Consider the following 22,544-nt stretch of genomic DNA (forward strand, 5'->3'; position numbering starts at 1 on the left):
CATCACAATAATGATATCCAAAATTTGTGTAAACTTTCAGATCAATCACATTGTCCATTTCTGGCACATTTCCTGCTTGACCAGGTGGTGGCGCTATGTCAGGCAGGCCCATTGGGTGTCTGGATATCATCATAATCATGATATCTATTAACCTGAGAAGTTTCAGACCATTCATTCAATGCACTGTGATTTATGACACATTTCCTCTTTATGTAGTGAGATATTAAAATCATATAAAATATATAACATATCAAAAATCCCTTCACAATTTAACATCAGCGACATCTTGGCATAATGTTTGCCAAATTTCACATGAATCTGACAAACCGTCTAGGAGTAGTATGTTAAAATTGATCATGTAATATCAATGTAATTGTCATTCTTTCTGTTGCCAGTTGGTGGCGCTATGTTTGTCCTATGTTTGTCCTGGTGTTTTGCGTTTTTGTTAGTGGCGTGCGCTATCAAAAGCTTCCATCTACTGCACCATGCTGCGGCCGGTAGGCCTGTCGATATCGCAAAAGCTACTGGTACAATATTCTCACAAAACTTGGTGAGGGAAAGGTGTAGCACAGGCTAAGGAAACCCCGTTCATTTTTGGAGCCGATCAGACTCAAAGAAGAACGTGAGGTGAGTCAGACAGAAGAGGGGCCTCTTAGTAGGTGAATCATGTCCCTTTCAAATTATGTTAAAATTGTGTGATTAGCCACCAGCATAATATTATCAACATCAAAATACAAAATCTTATTAGGCTATAGGTCCAAATCTATGTGTCTAAGCCTTAGTTTAAAAAAAAAAACTCAGGTGTAAGTAATTAGTCAAAGAGCCATTGCTTCTGTGTATAGAGTTTAACATACTTTTTGCATCTTTGCCCAGTGTTTCATAATCCATCCATGCCTATGTCCGTCAAAAGTTTGGAATATCCTAATTGACTGACTTAACTAATTACTTTTAATAATATTTTTGCATGAGAGAAATGTATTGAAATTCTGTTTAGGGGTCCTCCAGACATCCCCACATTATGATTCAGATTCAGAATTCACAGATTCTGCATTCACTGCAGCGAGACGAGTGAAATAAATGTTTTTAAAGCGGCATAGGCTATTTGCTACGATAGCCTATCTCTGTTAGACCACAAGTCACCTTATGCACATTAAACGTTAAAACAGAATAATAAAAATTGCATAGGGAAAATACTCCCGTGGCTTGAGATTTCCTTCATTTCCTGTTCCTCCCTGGAACACGATCTGTTTCGACCTCACTCTGACCGTCACTACGGTCTAAAAAAGGAATGATCACCTTCGTGCTGCCTATCACCGAGACCATATAAGACTGCACCTAGCAGACACAAACAGCTAAACGTACCTTTTGCAAGTAGCCTAGCACAGTGTTTCTCAAACTTTTTCAGACCAAGGACCACTTAACCAATGAAAAAAAACCTCACGGACCACATAGCTAAAAAAAAAAGAATAGACGTACTTCAACAGTATATTACACAATAGGCCTCACCTTGCTTATTGTGTCAGAGGGTTCATATGATTTAAACTGGCGTAGCATACATAGGCATGTTGCAGAACTGTTTGAATTTACATACAAGTTGGTTCAATATTGCAAACAACTCATCTATATTATATTTTACCACGTCTGCTTGCGGACCACTTGGGATAGCTTGCGGACCACACTTTGAGAAACACTGGCCTAGCACACAACAACAAAGCTAACAAGAAGCACACAGTAACATTAGCGTCTAAGCGGCCGAGCACATACGCGCTGATCAGGCCCACACAGGTTCCGGCTGCCAGAGCAGTAAACAGAAACTAGAAAAGCATTTCCTGAAGGAAATACAGTGCATGAAAATGCAAAAATATGATGTAAAATATCATACAGAGTAAAAACAAACTATATTGGTTGCTAGGTAGATGAGGTTTAATATAGTTGGAATGACTGAACAGTTAAATAAGTGGATAGTTTAAATGGTTAAATTATTTAGGTAGATAGTTGACGATAACTGACACTTGGAATGGCTCTAATGTTTGCTAGCAGTTATGCTAACTATATTAACAAAGATAATAATGCTAACCAAGTTACTATGCTAACTAGCATGCTAACAATGTTAAAATGCTAAGTATGCTAACCATGTGACTTAGCTAACTTAGTTAATCATTTTTAGCAGTTATGCTAACTATGCTAACTAACATGCTAACAATGTTAACCATGTTACTTAGCTGACTTAGCTCATCATTTTAAGCAGTTTTGCTAAAAATGCTAACTAACATGCTAGCATGCTAACCATGTGACTTAGCTAACTTAGCTAATCATTTTAAGCAGTTTTGCTATAAATGCTAACTAGCATGCTAGCATGCTAACTATGCTAACCATGTGACTTAGCTAACTTAGCTAATCATTTTTAGCAGTTTTGCTAAAAATGCTAACTAGCATGCTAACATGCTTGCATGCTAACTATGCTAACCATATGACTTAGCTAACTTAGCTAATCATTTTTAGCAGTTTTGCTAAAAATGCTAACTAGCATGCTAACATGCTAGCATGCTAACATGCTAGCATGCTAACTATGCTAACCATGTGACTTAGCTAACTTAGCTAATCATTTTAAGCAGTTTTGTTAAAAATGCTAACATGCTAGCATGCTAACATGCTAGCATGCTAACTATGCTAACCATGTGACTTAGCTAACTTAGCTAATCATTTTAAGCAGTTTTGCTAAAAATGCTAACTAGCATGCTAACATGCTAGCATGCTAACTATGCTAACCATGTTACTTAGCTAACTTAGCTAACTAGCTACAGTGGGTAGGAGTCATAGTTGATGACAAGTAACAGTTACAATCATAGACATAATATACATAGACGCCGCATTGGCTGCTGGAAACAAGAAATGCGGCCGCCATCTTGGACCGGTCATACTCCTCGTTGCGTTGCAGCAGAAGACACAAGATGACAGCACTGTGCAGCATGTTCCTTCTCAAATCGGCGGACCATACTCGGGGGATTTACTTTTCACAAGTAAGATTTAACATAACCGTACTATTGGTTGTATTTTGTGAATAGAATATTACCAGAGAGCTGAGAAGGAGCAATCTGTGATGAAAATGAAAATCGTAGCCATCTAGCTAAACTATGTTTACTCGGTGTTCACCCGGCTATGAACTGAGACTTGATAAGTCATATTCCATAACACTGACTTAGATTACAACGGACACAAGAAGGCTATTGTAGAAATAAATGATACTAGATTTGGCCGGCGAATTTTACACAAGTGGCACAGACTAGCCTATTGGGCAATCGCTAGCTGCTACTTGTAGCCTAAGTGTGTTGGTGTGTAGCCTGGTGTGTAGTGTGTAGCCTCACTATTTCCTGAATAAAGTAACTTTTCAATAGCTCAACTTCTTTATTTATCAAGTAGCTTAGCCAGACAAGCTACACTTTTCTTGTCATGTGAAATTAGCACAATTTAAAGTAGCTTCCTATGTAGTGAACTAGCCTACTGCTGTGTTTGTGTTAGGCTACTAATACATTTGACTGGGTTGTAGTTTTGTGTAGTGTTTTATTCATGGCAGAGTAACTGATAGTTTAGCTCACTAAAATTTCGAAGTAGCTTGCCCAACACTGTATTATTCACATGTCATTTACCCTAACAAGAATAAGATGCCTCTCAAATTCCTTTTCATTCATTTATTTATTATTTTGTATCTCTCCAGAACAACTGCCTTGTTCAAGAAGACTGAATGAACTGAACGGTCTCCTCACACCCCTGGAACTGAGGAAGGTGCTCTTCATTGCAGTACTGCAGGGCATTTGCTACACTGTGACTGAATGTTTGATTTATGAGCTCCACCTTCATCACCTGCATTCGCCACTCTGTGTCCTATTTTCCCATCGTCTGGTTGACTCAGTCCTCTTTTATGGAGTTTACCCAGTTTACTATGCCATCTTGCCCACCTGCTGTCTGAAGCACTTTTGTTCTCAGCCAAAGTGTACCCAAGCAATTTTAGCAAGGTGGGAACATACAAAATGACATGCACCAGTTGTCGAAATCATAGAACCAACTGCATGACGGTAACTCTGTCTTACTGAGCCTGTGAAGACACTCCCTGATTCTTTACTGATTGCAATGAACGGGTTGATCTTAGCAGTTTCTAAAATGTTTCTTAATTCCTTTTTATTTAATCTCTTCATTGGGGCTGGAACCTTTCTGTGAACTGTAAATAACAGATGCTGTTGATGAACCCATTGACACTGTACAAGTGACAAGTCACCTTTTTGTCTTGAATTGATGAACTGTTACACTTACTATGCCAAACCAATGTCTGTTTTTTAAGGATCAGAAACAAACCTACAAACTTGCACTTTACAATATTTATGGAACTTGTCTAACAAATGCTGTTGATATTGAACCCAGTTACTCCATTTCCTTTATGCCACACCAATGTCTGTTCATCACTTTATTTTTGATGGCACTGAACTGAAAATGTTAATGGATTTTTTTCTGTAAATTTAACTCATTAAAACTTGTATCAAACCAGTTTTTGTCTATGCTGTCAAACGTGGATTAGTTATGTTCCCAGTTTTTATATTGGATGTCATCACTTTATAATATATCATATATCAGAATATTCTATTACTGTTAAGCCCACTATGAATATTAAAATACACACAACCATGTTTCCTGTATCATACAGCTTTTCTACTGGGAGGTTTACAACTTATTCTGAGTCAATTTACCCAAGTTTGTCACTAAACCACATAGGCCTACTTGGAATACCCCTCAGATGTCTGAATGGCACTGATCTCACTTAAATGTTTATGGAACCTTTCTGTGGACTGTGAATAATGCTGTTGGTGGAACTTTTCTGTCAACTGTGAACTATATTTAACTCATTAAACTTGTATCAAACTAGTTTTGTCTATGCTGTCAAACATGGATTATGTTCCCAGTTTTGATATCGGACGTCAGGTCACTTTATATCATATATCAGAATATTCTATTACTGTTAAACCCACTATGAATATTAAAATACGCTAAATCATGTGTCCTGTATCATAGCTACATATATGACCTTTGCAGCAAAAAAAACCGCGTGAGAATCTGTTCGGTATTCAGTGAGATATGATTAATTAAGTGCGCTGACAGCTCATCTCACCGGCCAAACAGATTACACTGAGTGGAGTGGATGACCGGTCCAAGATGGCGGCTCCAAATCTCGTCAGCGCTAGTAAGGAGTAGCGGTCGATGCGGCGTCTATGTATATTATGTCTATGGTTACAATGGCTGAACAGTTAAAAAGTTCAGTAGTTTAAAGGGTTGAATTGTTTAACAGTGAAATATTGTAGTGAGGACTTTTATTTTGAAACAGTTTTTGGCAGAGGAAGCAGTTGAACAGGATGTGTAGTCTTAATAGGGCCAGTTTGTATGCTTAAAGCCTGAGACTGGCAGTTGGTCCAGGTGGCCCGAACACCTGCCATAGGATTCTAATTGCTTAACGGCCGTATTGTGATGTCATAATCATAATGTTAAGTCAATGGGGAAATTTTGATTAGTTTTTAATTAATAGTTTAAAAAGTATAAAAGTTACAAAGTTGAAAAATACATAGCACCCATGTCCTAAGTAAGACCTACGTAACATAGTTTGAATGAAGTTTCTACGTTAAACGGTTGAAGCTGCATTAAATGCGTTAGAAGAAGAAGAAGAATAAGAAGAAGCCTAGGAAGAACAGTACAGTGCATTTTCATGCACTGTAATAATAACGGTGCGCAAACGCACCCAGCAGGCTCACACCAAGCCCAACTAGCCGCGAACAGCCAGATAAGGTACACAGTAGTTAACCAACAACAACCCGGAAACCTGGCACACACAAAAGGAAAATAACACTGAAACGGCAGCCCGCAGCAGTGCGCGAACGCAGGCAGCAGGCTCACACTAGCCCCTCCGCCGTGCGGTATGGGGTGAACTCAGGAAAGGCGTCAACAAGTTAAACAAAGTTAAACGAAGTTTCCTGAAAAAAACACAGGTTACTGCCACATGCAGGCTAACAAACACAGTCAAAGCAAGAAAGCAGTGAAAGTACGTACTCACGTATCACAGGTCTCAGATGAGGCGATCAAGGTAGGAGACTGAACCAAACACCGACTCAAACATGTACTAGCCTGCCTAATTCTGATATACTCACCAATAGTATTCTCTAGACGTTTCATTGCAGAAACTTTCAACTGGACGTGACGCAGTGTCATGTGCTTTGCCGTCGGAATGTGTGAAAAACATGGATGGATGCCAAGGTTAAAACATCAGCTCACTAATAATGTTTTTTCAACATTAGCTTATAATAATAATAATAATAATAATAATAATAAGCTTTATTTGTATAGCACCTTTCATACACAGAATGCAGCTCAAAGTGCTTTACATTTGAAGCATGTAACACAATAATAGTCAGTCAGTAATTATCAATCACTTTCACTTTTCTTCATTGCTGTGGCCGTTTATGATCCAATCATCAACATATCAGAAATATAGAAAATAACATGTCATAAGACTGGCAGCCTTAACCCTTTACCCCCCACAAGCACGCCATATGGCAACTATGCTTAGGCAACTAAGTTTAGGCCTTTTAAAGAGCACCCTGAATCTTTTGACTATAACTAACATTTTTCGACCCAGAGAAGCATTCCTTCTTCTTTTTTTTCTAAACAACTGTATTTGCCTAAACAAAGACAAATTTGGTCTCTGCATTTATCCCAATCCGTGAATTAGTGAAACACACTCAGCACACAGTGAATACAGTGAGGTGAAGCACACACTAATCCCGGCACAGTGAGCTGCCTCCAACAACAACGGTGCTCGGGGAGCAGTGAGGGGTTAGGTGCCTTGCTCAAGGGCACTTCAGCCGTGCTTACTGATCGGGGTTCGGACCGGTAACCGGAACCGGCAACCCTCCGGTTACCGGTCCGAAGCGCTAACCAGTAGGCCACGGCTGCCGTAATTTAGTTGTGTAGTATGGAGGACCGCAGGTGTCACTGAAGAAGTAATCAGAGGTGGAAAAAGTATGAAAATATTGTACTCAAGTAAAAGTACCAATACCTTGATGAAATATTACTCAAGTACAAGTTAAAATACCGATCTGAAAATGTACTCAAGTAAAAGTAAAAAGTAGTTCATTTAAAATGTACTTTAAGTAAAAGTTACTTAGTTACTTTTTTTTTGGGGGGGGGGGGGGGGGGGGGGGGGTACCAGAACAACCAGTTTTACCAGAGACTTTCTAATGAGGAGATACAGCACTCAAAAAATCCTCCATAGTAATGCATGGGGTTAGTTTGTAACGCCAATATGGCAGTTGTCTACACATATTACAACCCTTCCGTGGCAAAACGTTGACATGTGAATACATTGAGCCAATCATGTGGTGTGTTGTAAAATACATTGAGCCAATCATGTGGTGTGCTGTGAAGACATCGTGCCAATCATCTGTTGTGATCTCGCTGCTGGAGCAAGATTGGTGTCGTGAAGCCTTACGCACACGCATTTCTGCCGAAATAGATGCACGGTAAGTGCCCAAAAAGTGTTGCAATATGGCCGCCGAGTAGAGGTACTTGCCTGATAAGGATGTTGAGAAATGGAGATCTATGTGAAAAATCACCAGAGTTCTCCTTTAAGTTTGAGCAGTAGTTGATTTTCAAAGTTAGTTGCACTCATCCTTGGGTCGCTTTGCAGTGAACAGTAATCCAGCACAACTGAAAAGCCCCTCACAGGCAGCTGAGGCAGGCATGCCAACGTTGAGTTGCAGAGAGTTTTTTTTATATTTGGAAACGAGCAGAAGGTTCAGCAGATTAAAGGGCATCGAACTAGGGGGGAAAGTGGGAAGTATGGGGCAATGGAGGAGAGGGCCCTTGAAAAGTGGAATACAGGGGGCACAACATTTTCATCAGGCATTAGTAATAACTCAGGTAATCCACACATAAAAAATCCAAACAACTCCATAAGTAGAGTCATGTGTAATGAAGTGGAATAACACAGGGAAAAAATATTGAACACGCTAAGAAAAAGCACTAAGGCAAGGAAAGGGAAGGAACGAGCTGGAATTAAAGGTGTTTAAGTCGTGATTCACTCGGATCTTTCACCCGTGTCTTTAAATTAACCCATGAGTCGCGAGTCTCTAGTATCATTAACTCGGATCAGTTGAGTCCTACTACAATTAAATCTAAAACGATAAACAGCGCCACACACAAACCTCTTGCAACATTAGCTAGCCTCCTAGCCCTAGCCATCGTAGCTGCCAAAAATGTAACAATTTCGTAGGCAACCACAACTCCACAAATCAACTCAAGCGACTGAGTGAGCAGGCAGTCCAAGATAACTGGTTAACTTCCCGCAGAGCCGGAAACATTGCAGACTCACAGACCATGGGACTCAGATTGGAGCGGCTGAGTAGCAATCCGGGTTAGTCGGATCAGCCGGCCGGTTAAGCTACGTTGAGTACGAGTCAGTCGAATCAGCCGGCTACGTTGTCATGAGTGGATCTGCGAGAGCGAGTAGCTCCTCCTCGAGGTGAAAAGCAATTCCACAACAAAAGCCATTTTTCCACTTCTGAAATAACATTCAATGTTCTGCATGTAGCCTAGACATAATTAGATTTGGTGTATAGATGTAGCATATTAAAATGCAATTAGGTCGTGCAGACAGTCCGAACTGCACGCTCATGGAGCTGCTTGAGTATCTACCCGGGTCAGTCGAATCAGCCGGGCGGACCGGTTATGTTGTTATGAGTGCGAGTTAGCCGAATCAGCCGGCTACGTTGTCATGAGTGGATCTTTAGAGCAGCGAGTAACTCCTCGTCAAGGTGAAAAACAAATCCACAACAAAAGCCATGCTTTCACTTCTGAAATAACATATGTTCTGCACGCATAGCCTACTTTAAAATGCAATTAGGTCGCGAAGACAGTCCGAAACATTGCAAGCTCTGTATGGAGTTGCTTGAGTATACTAGCCTACCTGGGTCATTTGGATCAGCCGGGCGGACCGGTTACGTTATGTTGTTATGAGTGCGAGTCAGTCGAATCAGCCGGCTACATGAGTGGATCTGTAGACGAGCGAGTAGCCTAGTTTCTACTCTTGTCAAGGTGATAATAATAATAGGCCTAATGAGAATAGTAGTAGTAGTAATAATAATAATAATAATTTATTCACTGCAGGGCATTTCTACGTTCCTGTTTCTATGTCTACATTGAAAGTCAATTGCTTAGGCTAGGTTAAGACAATAAATAAACAGTCTGGCTCAAACTGCTTTCTTTCCCGTGAGTGGGTGGAGGTTTTGACGCTATTATATTAGGCTAGTTTATATTATATTATATTATATTATATTATATTATATTATATGCTATTATATTAGGCTACCTAACAGTATAGCTATGATTAAAAGTATTATTAGTTGCCTAGTATTAGCAGCCTATAATACTTATTAGAATAAATTCCTAGTAGCCTACTATTAGTAGTAGTGGTAATAAACATTGTAGCAGAGTAGCATTAGACCTAGGCAAACTTTTCTATTGTTAACAAAACAACAACAAATAATTAATTATTATAATATAGGCTACCCTCTCTGTCAATAAGATCAACGTTTCTGAACATGAGCACCAAAAAGATGAACAATGTGTGGATGCACTTTGACCAGGAGAGCAAAACTCTAAAGGCTAAATGCAAGTGCTGCAAAAACCTGGTTTCAAATCATGGAGGATCCACATCCAACATGAGAAGGCACTTAACGAAATGAAGCACCCCACGGCACTGCTTGAACGTAGGACTGACTTTCTTTGCGATTTAGCAATACTGACTCAAATGACTCAAGTGACTCGTTCAACCCGGATCAGTTTAGTGAGTGACTCAGAATAACCCGGATCCTTAAAAGGAATCAAGTTTGACAGGCCTAGCTGGAATCTGTAAGTAGTTAGAGAGTAGTTATCCTTTCTATCTGCACAAATTAATATAAGCTTGGTTAGTAGCTTACATATTGATGGGCTATAAAAAGTTTTTTCATTACCAAGGTATCACACAAGAAACATTTCATGATGGATAAAAGCAAAAAGCTCTCCCAAGACCTTTGCAACCTTATTGTTGCAAAACATATCAATGAAACTGGTTACAGATGTATTTCAAAACTTCAGAATCTTCCAGTAAGCAGCATGGGAGCCATTATCTCCATGTGGAAGAAACATCACTGCATCATCAACCGGCACAGGATCTCCTCGCAATATTTCTGACCAGGGAGTCAGAAGGATAGTCAATTCCAAAAGCCAAGGACCACTCGGAGAAAGCTCCAGAAAGACTTGAAAGCAGCCAATTCAATTAAATTCAATTAAACAGTTCTGGAAGTAATCTGGAACTAAAGATCAGGATTCACAAGAGGGACCTCTGGAATCTGTTTAGAACAATGGACCAAAATCACACCTGATACTGCGACTAATAAGTTTTGTCATACAGGAAATGTCTTGAAGCTGTCTTTACAAACAAAGGCTTTTCCACAAAGTATTGAAGAAATTTCAGTAGGCACGTTCAATACTTTTTTGTGTCATTCCACTTTAATACACAAAACTCTTATGTTTGGATTTTTTATATGTGTGTTAATATAATGTGTGGTGAAAAATTCGAATAGACTCACTGGAAGTTTAGGCTAATTACTGGAAAAAAAATAAGCGTTCAATACTTATTTCCACCATATATTTATTTTACCTGAATATTTTAACTTCCAAATTAAATGTAAAAATGAATGTCAGACGAAATGTAAAGTTTGACTGACTGGATTTTGTATACAAAACATAGTGAAAACTGTCTAAGGTCACTCTCACTCTCCCTTGCTAAAGAGCTAAATGGTTTAGTCCGCCTGCACGATTCATAAGGTAGTCTATCTTTTGTTTATTGAGCATCGCTAGTAGTGGACCGCTAATTGTTATGCTGCTGGTGCAATGTCTTTCTCCAAGAAAGCCAAGTCAGGTTACTAAAAACAAAGGCCAAAACAGGAAAAAGAGAGACATCAAAATGAGGGGAAACAACTGCTAATAAACTTCTTTCCAAAGAAAGGTGAGCACAAACGTCAAAACACGAAATCCCATGGTGTTTGCTTGAATATCTCAATCATTGGTGCTAAAAACGAACTGAGACAACCCATTGGAATAGCGGAAAATACACTTTCATAGGCTAATCTGATGCATCTCGTAATCCAGCTCCATCTCCATCACTTTCAGAAAGACTGCATGGCGCCAGCTTGATTCATGTCCTGTTGTAGGCTACATGCTGATCATTATCACTAGGCTAGTGGTTTAGGGCGCAATTTTTTTCTCTCCCTTTCTGTTTTCGTTAGTCTTAACTTTTTTTTTACTCAAGTAACGGATGGGATTTTTGATGTAGCGAAGTACAATACTTCACTCAAAAAGTAATCAAGTAAAATTTAAAATACCGATTTTATAAACTACTTAAAAAATACAAAATACACAGAAAAACTACTCAATACAGTAACGTGAGTAAATGTATTTCGTTACTTTCCACCTCTGGAAGTAATACAAGATTTTACTAATTTGCCATTGTAAAGGGTAATAAAAAGTGAAATTGCATTATGTATTAATCCATAAATAAATGCTTTTAATGTAAAAATGGATTTACAAAACCAACATAAAACACCTAGAAGAAGAAATTTAATTGCAAAGTACATTCATGAATTTGTGAATGAATGATGGAATTTCATAATCTTTTTAAAAACTCATTTTAATAAGAGAAATTAGTAATTGGGCACTCTAATCCAATATTATAATGTAGCATTTCAAATTTCATTTGGTTATTCATTTTCCAGCTGCTTTTCCTTTTTCTTTTAGCAAAAGAACCATAGAAAAGAAGGCTTCTTTAGAACGTTGATGAACAACTGGTAGAGTAGCCTAAACAGAATGGAGGAGGAGATAAGGTGTAACTGCCCTAATTTCACTGTTACTTTATGTAGACACCGTGTCAATGGACTATGATCAGAGCCGGACAGTAACGGAGTACATTTACTTGAGTACAGTACTTGAGTACAATTTTGAGGGATCTGTACTTTACTCGAGTATCATTTTTGGGGAGTACTCATGACTTTACTCAAGTACATTTGAGAGGCAAATATTGTACTCTTTACTCCACTACATTTCTATCCATAACCGTGAGTACCCATTACTACTTCTAAAAAAAAAGGAAAAAAGAAAAATCTCGGAAACCTTCAATTTGTTGTTTTACTCTCAAACGTGATTGGATTGTGCAGGCGCCACTGATTGGGACAGCCTATCAGCAATCACCTTCAACTCCATGGTCAGATTTAGATAAGAGACTAAACCATGGACGAAACAATGGATGAAGACGCAGCAGGTCCATCCCGGGAATGTGCCAACCTGTGGCCCCACCTCACCAGACTATTCAATTTTCTGAACAAGTTAATGATAGTTTTCGCTTCAAGTGTTTCAATTACAAAATAGTATTTTGTATTTGAAATATGTATTTTATATACATGTATTAGAAATACTGCCCATCCCTGGCAAAATGGTAAAAAGATAAAAATGACTTGATTTTACTTTCAATTCCTTTTACATTCTCCAAGGTATTAACATTAACATTTTCCATAACTCCATGTAGGATCCATGTAGGCTACTCCAATGTAGGCTACTCTTGTACTCTTGATACTCAAGTACTTTTAAAAACAAGTACTTCAGTACTTTTACTTAAGTTGTAAAGTTGTACTCCCTTTGACTGTTGTACTTTTACTTGTACTTGAGTAAAATTTAGCAAAGGGTATCTGTACTTTTACTCAAGTAATGAAGCTGTGTACTCTGTCCACCTCTGACTATGATTGTGCGTTGACCAGGCTGCTTAACATAAAAGAAGACCTGGAAGAAATGGGCCAGCTGGAGGATGATCAGATTTGATCAAGCTGAGCATTTACTGCGCCAACTAGGTCGATATTTTTTGTGATTTTGACGATAACAATAATTAGTCGATATCCTTTATCGCTGCACAAAATAAACATTAGGCGTGCGTGCGACAACGTGGACCGACTAGTGATCATGTGACACTTGCTCTGCTGCAGCCAGGGGCTTCTCTCGCAGAGGCTACACCTCCTGGATTTAGTGAATGTATGGGGTTTCAATGCGTGATTTCGAGTGTTTTTCCCCATAAGTAATTTAAATACTCAATAATGTCAATTTGCACATCGTTAAAACAACAATCATGATATTATCGCAGACGATATATATCGCCCACCCCTAGCGCCAACACATCGCCCTTAGTGTATCGCAATTTAGTTGTATGACCTTATGCTAAGTTAGCTAGCATTAGACCTACAGTATTAACACGAACGCTTTGGGACTTGACAGCTCCGTCTATTCATTCTGCAGACACTGGTTTGTTTGTGTGTGTGTGTGTTTGTGTGTATGTTTGTCCCCCTTCAGGAAGAGGTGCTGCTGGAAGCTGGGGATGTGTTCCCTAGACATTCTGCACATCAACTGTTCCCCAATTCGTCCTGTAGGATAAAGAAGAGACGATGATCATCAATCAGTGTCCATGTCAACCATCTCCCAGTGAGCCAGACTGCATGAGAGACAGAGGGCTCTATTGTGACATCAGTAACAGCAGCCATAAGAAACACATTCACACATTTGACACACTGCAGCAGAAACAGTAAGGGTGGAGCTAAAAAGTCCAACAACATTGGTCTAATCACAAACACTTAGAGAGTGGCGTCTGACTCGACCAATAGGAATGTTCTTAAGACCTTAAGACCTTAAGAAGAGAGTGACATGTTTAGATTTTGTAGCGTTAACTATTTATGTAGCCTACGTTTTTATCATGAATATCAACATAGGCTGCAATAACTGTAAATTAACGATAATGTTATTATTGCCATCGTGTCGATGCCGAGAGGCTATGTCTGCATTCCACTTTTGAATCCCCGTAAAAATAATTTTATCAAACTCATTGTGTTGAAACACCGATTAAACCACACTATCCCATGCTGAGATATTACCAATTGTATTTACTAGATGGTTCATTGGAGAAAATGTTGAACTCAGTTGAACTCAGTTCTCTTCTTCTTCTTCTTCTTCTTTCCTTAAAATGGCGGTTGGCAAACAACTTTTGGACGCATTACCGCCACCTACCGAAATGGAGTGTGAGTCTGGATATAATATATTTAAATCATAATAATAGCTAATAATAATAATAAATAATAACAAAAAAAAATATGAAAGAAAAAAGAAACCAGTAAAGAAAGAAAAGGTATTACTCTATATTCTTCTAATCAGACCAGTTTCTTCCAAGAAGTAAAACAAAGCTCTAAAACAAACTTCACCTGAATTTTTCTGAAGAATTGTTTCTACTCTTAAAGGCTCACTCTCTATCTCCAACTCTTGAATGAGTTGCTGTCTCTCCTGGTTAAACTTATTACAGTGTTCTGTAACATGTTCTACAGCGGCATCACATACGCTACACTTTCCATCAGCATGCTTTTTTAAAAGAAATAAAGTACTAGCCAAACCAGTATGCCCAAACCTCATTCTTGAGATAATGTTTTCTTCTTGAGTAGATCTAGTAGTTGGTCTTGCACTGCCCACAAACCTTTGGATACTGTAGTATTTCCTACCAGTGCTAGCATTATCCCAGTCACTTTGCCATTTTCCCTTAGACTTTGATTTGACTATGGTTTTAATCTCAGATTTACTATGACTTATATCCATGGTGATCTCAAGAGATTTGTATGCCTTCTTAGCGTTCTTATCAGCTAATTCATTTCCCTGCACTCCTAATGCGCTGGGACCCATAGAAAACGTACATTTATATCAGAATTTAATAATCTACTTATCTGTAAAATTTCTAAAACAAGTCCTGTCTGGACTGAGACATAGCGCTTTGGATTCATCAATGCAGATACAGAATCTGAAGCAACTAACAGCCCATTTCTAGGTCTATTACTCTCAACCCAGGACAGAGCGATAAGAATAGCTACTAGCTCAGCTGTGTAAACTGCAAGATCATTACTCAGTCTTTCCTTTTTTTACGGATATTGAGACTAGGAATTACAAATGCAACACCAACTTTACCTTCTATTGACTTTGATGCATCTGTAAATACCACTACTTTGTCTCTAAATACATCTCTAATGTGGTATTCTACTATACCGCTGTTAATTTCTTCACTCAATTTTAATTATAAAAGGCCTAAGTCAATTACAGGGTTTCTCAGTATCCACAATGGAACTGCTGGATAAGACACTGATGGACACACATTAAGCAGCTGAAGACCAATTTCACTTGTCTTCTGAGATATAATCCACCCAAAGCTTCAATATTGAGACTTATCTCTCTCTTGACAGTGGATTAAAGAGGCTTGACTTATATGATCTTCCTTTTGCCCTCTAAGATTAGCCCAATAAACCAGTGTTAACTGATTCCTCCTAATATGCAGAGGCATTTCACCCATCTCAACCTGAATTGCATTAACTGGTGTAGTCTTTATATAGCATCACAGCATAACCTCAAAGCTTTATGTTGAATTACATCTAGCTTCATTGAGTGGGACTTTGCTGCAGATCTGTAAGCTACACACCCATAGTCAAATACAGACCTAATGAGGCTGATGTAAATAGTTCTCAAGGCTGGCCTATTTGCACCCCAATCCACTCCACGCAAGCATCGCATCACATTTAACACTTTTTTACATTTCTCTAACAATGCACAGACCAGGTAAGCCTCTTGTCAAACCATAGGCCTAAATATTTGAAACAATCAACTCTTTTTAGATCTGTACCAGATATCTTCAGTTTTAAATCTTGGGGAATATTTCTCCTAGTAAAAAATACTGTCTTAAGGCCTATTCACACCAAGAACGATAACGATAACTATAACCATAACGATAAAAGCGTTCACACTGAACAACGATAAACAAATTCTCTGAATGTGACGGTTAAAATTTGATGGGTTCTGATTGGCTATTAACTTTTTATCGTTCTGAAAATCGCTCTGAAAGTGATCCCCTAAACTTGAGGGAAATGAGTGAAATTGACCCTTTTCTAGGGAGAAAATATGATACCCAGCCAAACATGTCCATGTGCTTAGAGAAGGGTCAAAATAGCCGCTTGTGGGGCATGTGACCACTATTTTGCATTTTCATTGGTTAGTATTGAGTTGTCCAGTTCTTAAAGATGTTACTTCTTTAAGGGATATCTCATTTTATTTCAACAAGGCAAAATAGGCTATGTTGCCTACAGGCAACACCGTACCATAGGGTTAAGGCTTCTTGGGCTTCCCTGTTCACCTGTGGCCACCTCGCTTGCTCACTCACTCACTCACTCAATTTCTTACACCACAGCGGACTTTTTCCTGCCATCCTCCATCACTCACTCACTCTCATACACACACACACACTTGATGCAATTTAAACAACAAAATCTATGGACCATTTCAACAAGGTAAACAAAAACAATGCTTGAACGTTCTATTTGGGCCCCAATCTACTTCCTCTACATTAAGATAACATATGGAATGTTAAAAAGGAAGTCTTGTGGGGCCAACTATGATGCTGATAATGGAACTCTCTTGAAAGGGTCCCTATGGTTACATTTGGGTTGGGAATAAAACAAACAAATTGATACTTTCTCAATACTTTGCCCACAATAACAATATAATGACTCAATACTTTGCCCACAATAACAATATAATGACTCAATGGATTCATGTATGACACATTTCAATATCTGCATAAATTAATAATAATACAAAGACAAGCTGGAATTATGTATTTATTCACAGCATTTCACAGCGGAAACAGTGTAGAAAGTGCATAGAGATTTGGCTTAGTAGTGCCGCTTAAAAGTCTAAACATATTCTTTGAAATATTCTTTATTCTTTAACAAAACTACATCACTCCAAAAAAAGAAAAAACAGATTTATATATTATCATGTTTTTAAAAAGAGCTACAAGTGCATTGTACATCTAGGCATGTAGTGGCTTTGAGGATTAACTGATTCCATTTATACCATTCTTCCATTCAACAAAGACACAACTTCATAAATCATTAAATCAATTAAATCATTAAATCAAAACACCAAACTTTCTTTATAAGAGCTGTAGCCTTTCTGGATTCTGCTATGAAACATTGGCTGACATACTGTAAACAATTTCAGAATAGCCCCTTTTCAAATTAAAAGTCACCCCCTTTCCACATAAAGACAAGGGCTCTTCAGTCTTAAAATGATATTAATATTAAATAAAAAACAAGAATATAACATGATATCAACCGATAAGTGACCTAAAATAAAGAGACTAGAGGTAAAACAAAATGACAGTGTTTATTAGTTTTAAGATAAGGTTTATACAATTTTATTTTTTCTATACCCTCAATAAATGTAATGCTGAGGTGAGATTAATAGGTGTCACCTTTACATTAATCAAAGATTTGAATTGCTCAGTAATGTAAGCCTATAGACTACCATTATCCCAGCCCACTCCTGTGTTTTAGGCTACCCTTAACTTGTTTACATTTTGTACAAAGTGCAAAGAGTTTTAGCTTTAGGTTAGTGCCTCTTGAAAATCTATAAAATATATTCTTTAAATATCACAAGAAATAACAAACAGATTTCTTTTAAAATGCATATCTCAGTGTTTCTAGACACAATTTAGTGTTAATGCATTAAGTGACTCTGGTAAGGTAAATTTGCTATATGCAGTGGCACTGTTAAGAGTGTATTGGGGGGTATAAGTATAAGTAAGCATAAGCATAAGTAAGCATAAGTATAAGTATATAGTCTTTTGATCCTGTGAGGGAAATTTGGTCTCTGCATTTATCCCAATCCTGCGACAACAGCGGCGCTCGGGGAGCAGTGAGGGGTTAGGTGCCTTGGTCAAGGGCACTTCAGCCATGCCTACTGGTCGGGGTTCGAACCAGCAACCCTCCGGTTACAAGTCCGAAGCGCAAACCAGTAGGCCACGGCTGCCCCGATGTGCACCGTTCCTGGAGTCACTGCAATACCGGGTCGATGCGTGGAGTGGACGGAGCAAGCCCCTCTTCCGTCCCCCTGGTGCTGGGGCAGTAAGGGCCCAGCACTGACAGAGAACACCTACTTATCAGGCTTTGAAAAAGAGCTACGAATACATTCATTGCTGCACATCTAGGCATGTAGTGGCTTTGAGGATTGACTGCTGGTGAATTTATGGTTTATTTTCCATTTAGGCCAATTTTTGTATGCAAAGGCTGACTGTCATTATCACTGAATGAAGAAATAAACATGCTACTGGAGAAGAAACCTGTTATTACAGAAAGCACAACGAATGTCATTTTGAATTCTTCAGTCCTCAGTTTTTACAGCACCGTCTATCTCCATTCTCCCCTCACGAAATCTAATGCAGCCGTGGCAACAAGCCCACGCTAGTGTATCTTTGATTGGATTGGAGTCAGCTAGTGATGGCTTCATACATAACAAAAATAGATACAACAGATAATGACACCTCACTGCTGTGCTCTCCTCAGGAAAAGGTCCTCTGCCTGGAACTGATCAATATGGTGATGTGCCATTCATGATGGTGGGGGATGCTGCCTTTCCTTTAAGACGATACATGATGAGACCCTATCCTGGCAACAATCTGTCCAAGCCCAAATGAAAGTTCAATTACAGGCTTTCAAGTGCAAGCCGGGGACGTGTTCATGATCCTCCCCAGACATTCTGCAGCACAGATGCTGATGCGTGGGTAAGTGACTTAGTGTGTGTGTGCTGGATACCATCCTTGCTTTTTAATGTTGTATGTGAGGGTGTGTATGTGTGTGTGTGTGTGGGTTGGGGGCAGGGCTCTACAGTGCGCCCATTTCACAAAAATGATGGCGTGCGAGTGCAAAAAAATATTTAGGCGCACTGATGCGACTGACTTCTAACCATGTCAATGTTTGTCTACAAAATACGCCGCAACATCGAGAAACATTAGTGGTGCAAACCATAGAATCACGTCGCGAATGCAGCAAAAAAACTACACCTCCCATTAACGTTAGCAGTTTCGCGTTGTGACTCGCTAGTAGTCGCTTCTATCAAATCCAAGAGCGCGCAGAAAAAGCGGAAAGTTAGACTAGCCAGCCAAGATGCAAAGATTGAAAAAATTAGTTCTTCTATCCACCAAATTCATCGGATATAGGAGGAACAGGATTAGATTCTGAGAATGCAGTGAGAGAAGGAAAGGTAACCTAACATGCCTTTTAGCCCAGTTGACGTATTGGCTGCAATATGCAAAATATAGCTGTAGCGAACAGGCACAAAAGTAGCCTCCCGTAATACTCCCATTTTATTTAAAGGTAGAACGCTACTGACAACTCCAGGCTTCCACGCATTCTTGTTTGTTTACACTGAATACAAGCTGAAGTGCAAAACGAAAGTAGGCCTAACGTTTGCCTAACTGCCCCCATCAATGCAGATATTTCAAATAAAAAATAAATATTTTGAGTAGACTATGTTGGGTTTTGTGGAAGAGGAAATGGACTGTTTTAGTAGTAGTATTAGGCAGTATGCAGTCAGATAGGTTACCATAGGCATATTTGGATTAGCTACAGATGGATTCACAAATAAATAAATTAGCCTACATTTGGCAGGATACTTGATATACAGGCTAAATGCAAATATGGCAATGTATTATATTATTTTACATGAACAAAATGTAGGAAAATAGAACAGACTGAAAATAAAGTAGGCACTGATCTTTAAAATCCTGTTTCCTGTAGCCTAAATGTTGTCAGTCATTCTTAATCTTCGCAATTGGTGCACTGGCATGTTTAACTGTTAGATGCAGTGTAATGTTAGATTATGTGTAAGTTAAGTACAGAACTGACTGTGCCAAATTTTTGTCTGTGCTCCAAATTTTTTTAACTTGGGCGCACAAGTGCTCCTGGAAAAAAATGTTAGTGTAGAGCCCTGTATGGGGGGCATGTACAGTATGTGTGTGTGTGTGTGTGTATGTGCATGAGAGAGACAGAGAGAGAGAGAGAACAATAGTATGTGGAGTATGTGAGGCAGTGTGTATGTGTGTATGTGTGTGTGTGTTAGATCCCACCCAGTTCAGGGTCAGAGCAGAACACACTGATGCTCAGTAACGCCATCTGCAGGATGAGAGGGAGAAGATGATAATCAATCAGTGTCAATGACTGATAAAACTGGTATGTGTCAAATATTGAATAAAGCAGAAAACATATTGCAATGAGTTTGGGTGTTTTTTTTTTTTATTGTTCTCAAAAAAATATTCATTTTTCTCCACGTAAATAGTGTTATTCTTTTGTTTTCTTCATGCAGTTTATCTACCTTTAACTATGAAATATAATTCATGCCCATCACTTGAAATATTTATGAGTTTGAGGACTTTATAGCCCAAAACTTCTTCAGCTCATCATATATCTCCCTTCATCTATGTATATATATTTATGGAGGGCTCTATTATGAAATCAGTAACAGCAACAGTTGCAGTTAATAACAGCAACAGTAACAGTTAATGCATTTTTCAAAACAATTTGTACAAAATGTACCACATAATGTATTATCTTCACAGCGCACATCCAAATTACACAAAATTTGCGCAAAACATGATTACAATGGGAAAAAACATCATTAGAATAAAGATATTACGAAATACATCTCACAATGAGTACTTATGCACCATCATTTGCACATTGGCAATGACAGATAAAAGTGAAAAATATAGAGCACAGCTGAAGACGCACTGTCGCGAGATGTAAGCAGCAACTCCTCTGCAGGATAAATGTCCTTAGTTTTTTATTCAGTCATTCGAACATTATTTGGGTTAAGTGTTGCTTTTTTTAGGCTATGTTTTCGATGGTAACCTATTTCATTTAACCTATTCAATCAGTAGTGAAAGTAACTGTGTATAACTGTTTTGGCGTTGACTATGAGACCACAGTGAAGTTAGTTTCACTTTGCCAATGAGTTCAAATAATAAACGAGTTCAAATGCATGTAGGCTATACTCTGCTATAGGTTTTAGTAAAGCATGGTTCAGTGGAACAACTGTTCCATACGGTCTCGCGTGCAAGCAGATTCTTTCAAATGCGCCGCTGACTTTCAAAATACCAATACACAATATGACAGTTTAATCTGTAAATATTTTCTAATGAATAGTGTGCAAAGCTGCAATGTATTATATGTTGGCATAACTACCGGTATTTAAAAACTACAATTACACATCGTTGTGTGTGGAGGGGTTGATGGCAAGAGAGTAAATATTTTAGATATGTTATTAGTTTTTACTGTTGACAGCAATTATAATTTCATAATTAATGTGCTTATTTTGGTCATATTGACTTCATAAAACCAGTAAACATAGTAGATAAACTGCTTATTTGCCTGAAGCATTTGGTAGTAATCCAAAATCCATAACTTGCAATCAGAAGTGTTCACGCAAGCGTGATAAAATCAGTTCATTTTGCCATAGAGATGGGTGTTAAAACTAACCCGCACAAGTCATGTTTTTATTTAAATCAGCCGGTTTAAGAAGAGTGATTTCCAGTCAGTCACGTGCTCCTACATTGGCATCCAGTGATTGTTGCCCCCACCAAGATGGCGTCACTATTTACGTACATTCTGGAGCCCAATGCGGCATCTAGCTTTCTAATATCTATGGTCTGGTGCGCACTGACGAGCACAAACTCGATGAAAGGGTGCTCGGTGGTAGTGGGGGAGGGGCATGAGAGTTGTAAACATTCAAAATTTTGGCTAATTCCCCTCAATCTGTCAGACTTGCCAACTACAGCTTTAATATCTCTGGTTGTATTTATTGTAGACCATTTCATATTTGGATGGCTGTAAGATTGTAGATAATTGTATGATATCTGTCTATTTACGTTTCCGTAGCTACACCATATCTGGAGAATAAAACACTGTTACATTTGTATAGATGTTACATTTGTACCAAAATGACTACTGCGAGAAGATAACTCATATTTAATCGCATTGCATCACTTGATGGAAACACAGATTGTGCTTTGTCAGATTTCAACAAATATCACTTTTATTTTGCACAAAGCTGTAATGGAACCGCAGCTATAGAGATAGGCTACACATGACAAAAGAAGAGAGAGAGGGATGAAAGATCAATGGAGGAATAAAAGCAGAGGAACACAGAGGAAACAGACAGAAGAGAGATAATCTGGAGGGTAGAAAATAAAAGACTCTCATGTTCTAAAGACATGAGTGACATTTTTAGATTTTTACTCACTCTAGTTTCTCTAATTTACAGTGTGGGTCCTCCACTAGAGCAGAGAGCTGCTCTACAGTTGATTTCCTCAGGTTATTGGCCCTCAGGTTCAGCTGTCTGAGACTTGAGGAGCGTGAGGTCAGAGCAGACACCAAATAGGAACAGCTCTTCTCTGTCAGCTTACAGTTGGTCAGCCTGAAAGAAAATGATTTGAATCATAATTACAGATTCTCTCTCTCTCTCACACACACACACACACTCTCCCCCCACCCAGCACACACTTCGACTTCGGC

At 38.7% G+C, this 22,544-nt stretch overlaps 4 protein-coding genes and 1 long non-coding RNA gene across 4 annotated transcripts in view; 4 read left to right on the forward strand and 1 right to left on the reverse strand.

Moving 5' to 3' along the window:
* Positions 1-22,544, forward strand: part of LOC121718854 (zinc finger protein 665-like) — a 1,212,449-nt gene that overhangs the window by 540,790 nt on the left and 649,115 nt on the right.
* LOC121718796 (NACHT, LRR and PYD domains-containing protein 3-like) overlaps positions 1-22,544 on the forward strand; it is an 800,724-nt gene that overhangs the window by 488,369 nt on the left and 289,811 nt on the right. The window lies entirely within an intron of this gene.
* The window catches only part of LOC121718792 (protein NLRC5-like), a 787,595-nt gene that overhangs the window by 389,772 nt on the left and 375,279 nt on the right, over positions 1-22,544 (forward strand). The window lies entirely within an intron of this gene.
* The window catches only part of LOC121718816 (NACHT, LRR and PYD domains-containing protein 3-like), a 95,767-nt gene that overhangs the window by 28,712 nt on the left and 44,511 nt on the right, over positions 1-22,544 (reverse strand). Inside the window, exon 9 of the mRNA XM_042104092.1 lies at positions 22,273-22,446. Within this exon, the coding sequence (XP_041960026.1) occupies positions 22,273-22,446 (174 nt within the window). The remainder of the gene's footprint in view (positions 1-22,272; positions 22,447-22,544) is intronic.
* On the forward strand, positions 18,355-22,335 carry LOC121719081. Its single transcript, XR_006034143.1, has 3 exons — positions 18,355-18,367; positions 18,419-18,420; positions 22,261-22,335. It is a non-coding gene; the product is annotated as an uncharacterized LOC121719081 (long non-coding RNA).

The sequence above is a fragment of the Alosa sapidissima genome, chromosome 9, assembly GCF_018492685.1.
Source record: "Alosa sapidissima isolate fAloSap1 chromosome 9, fAloSap1.pri, whole genome shotgun sequence".
Lineage (NCBI taxonomy): Eukaryota > Metazoa > Chordata > Actinopteri > Clupeiformes > Clupeidae > Alosa > Alosa sapidissima.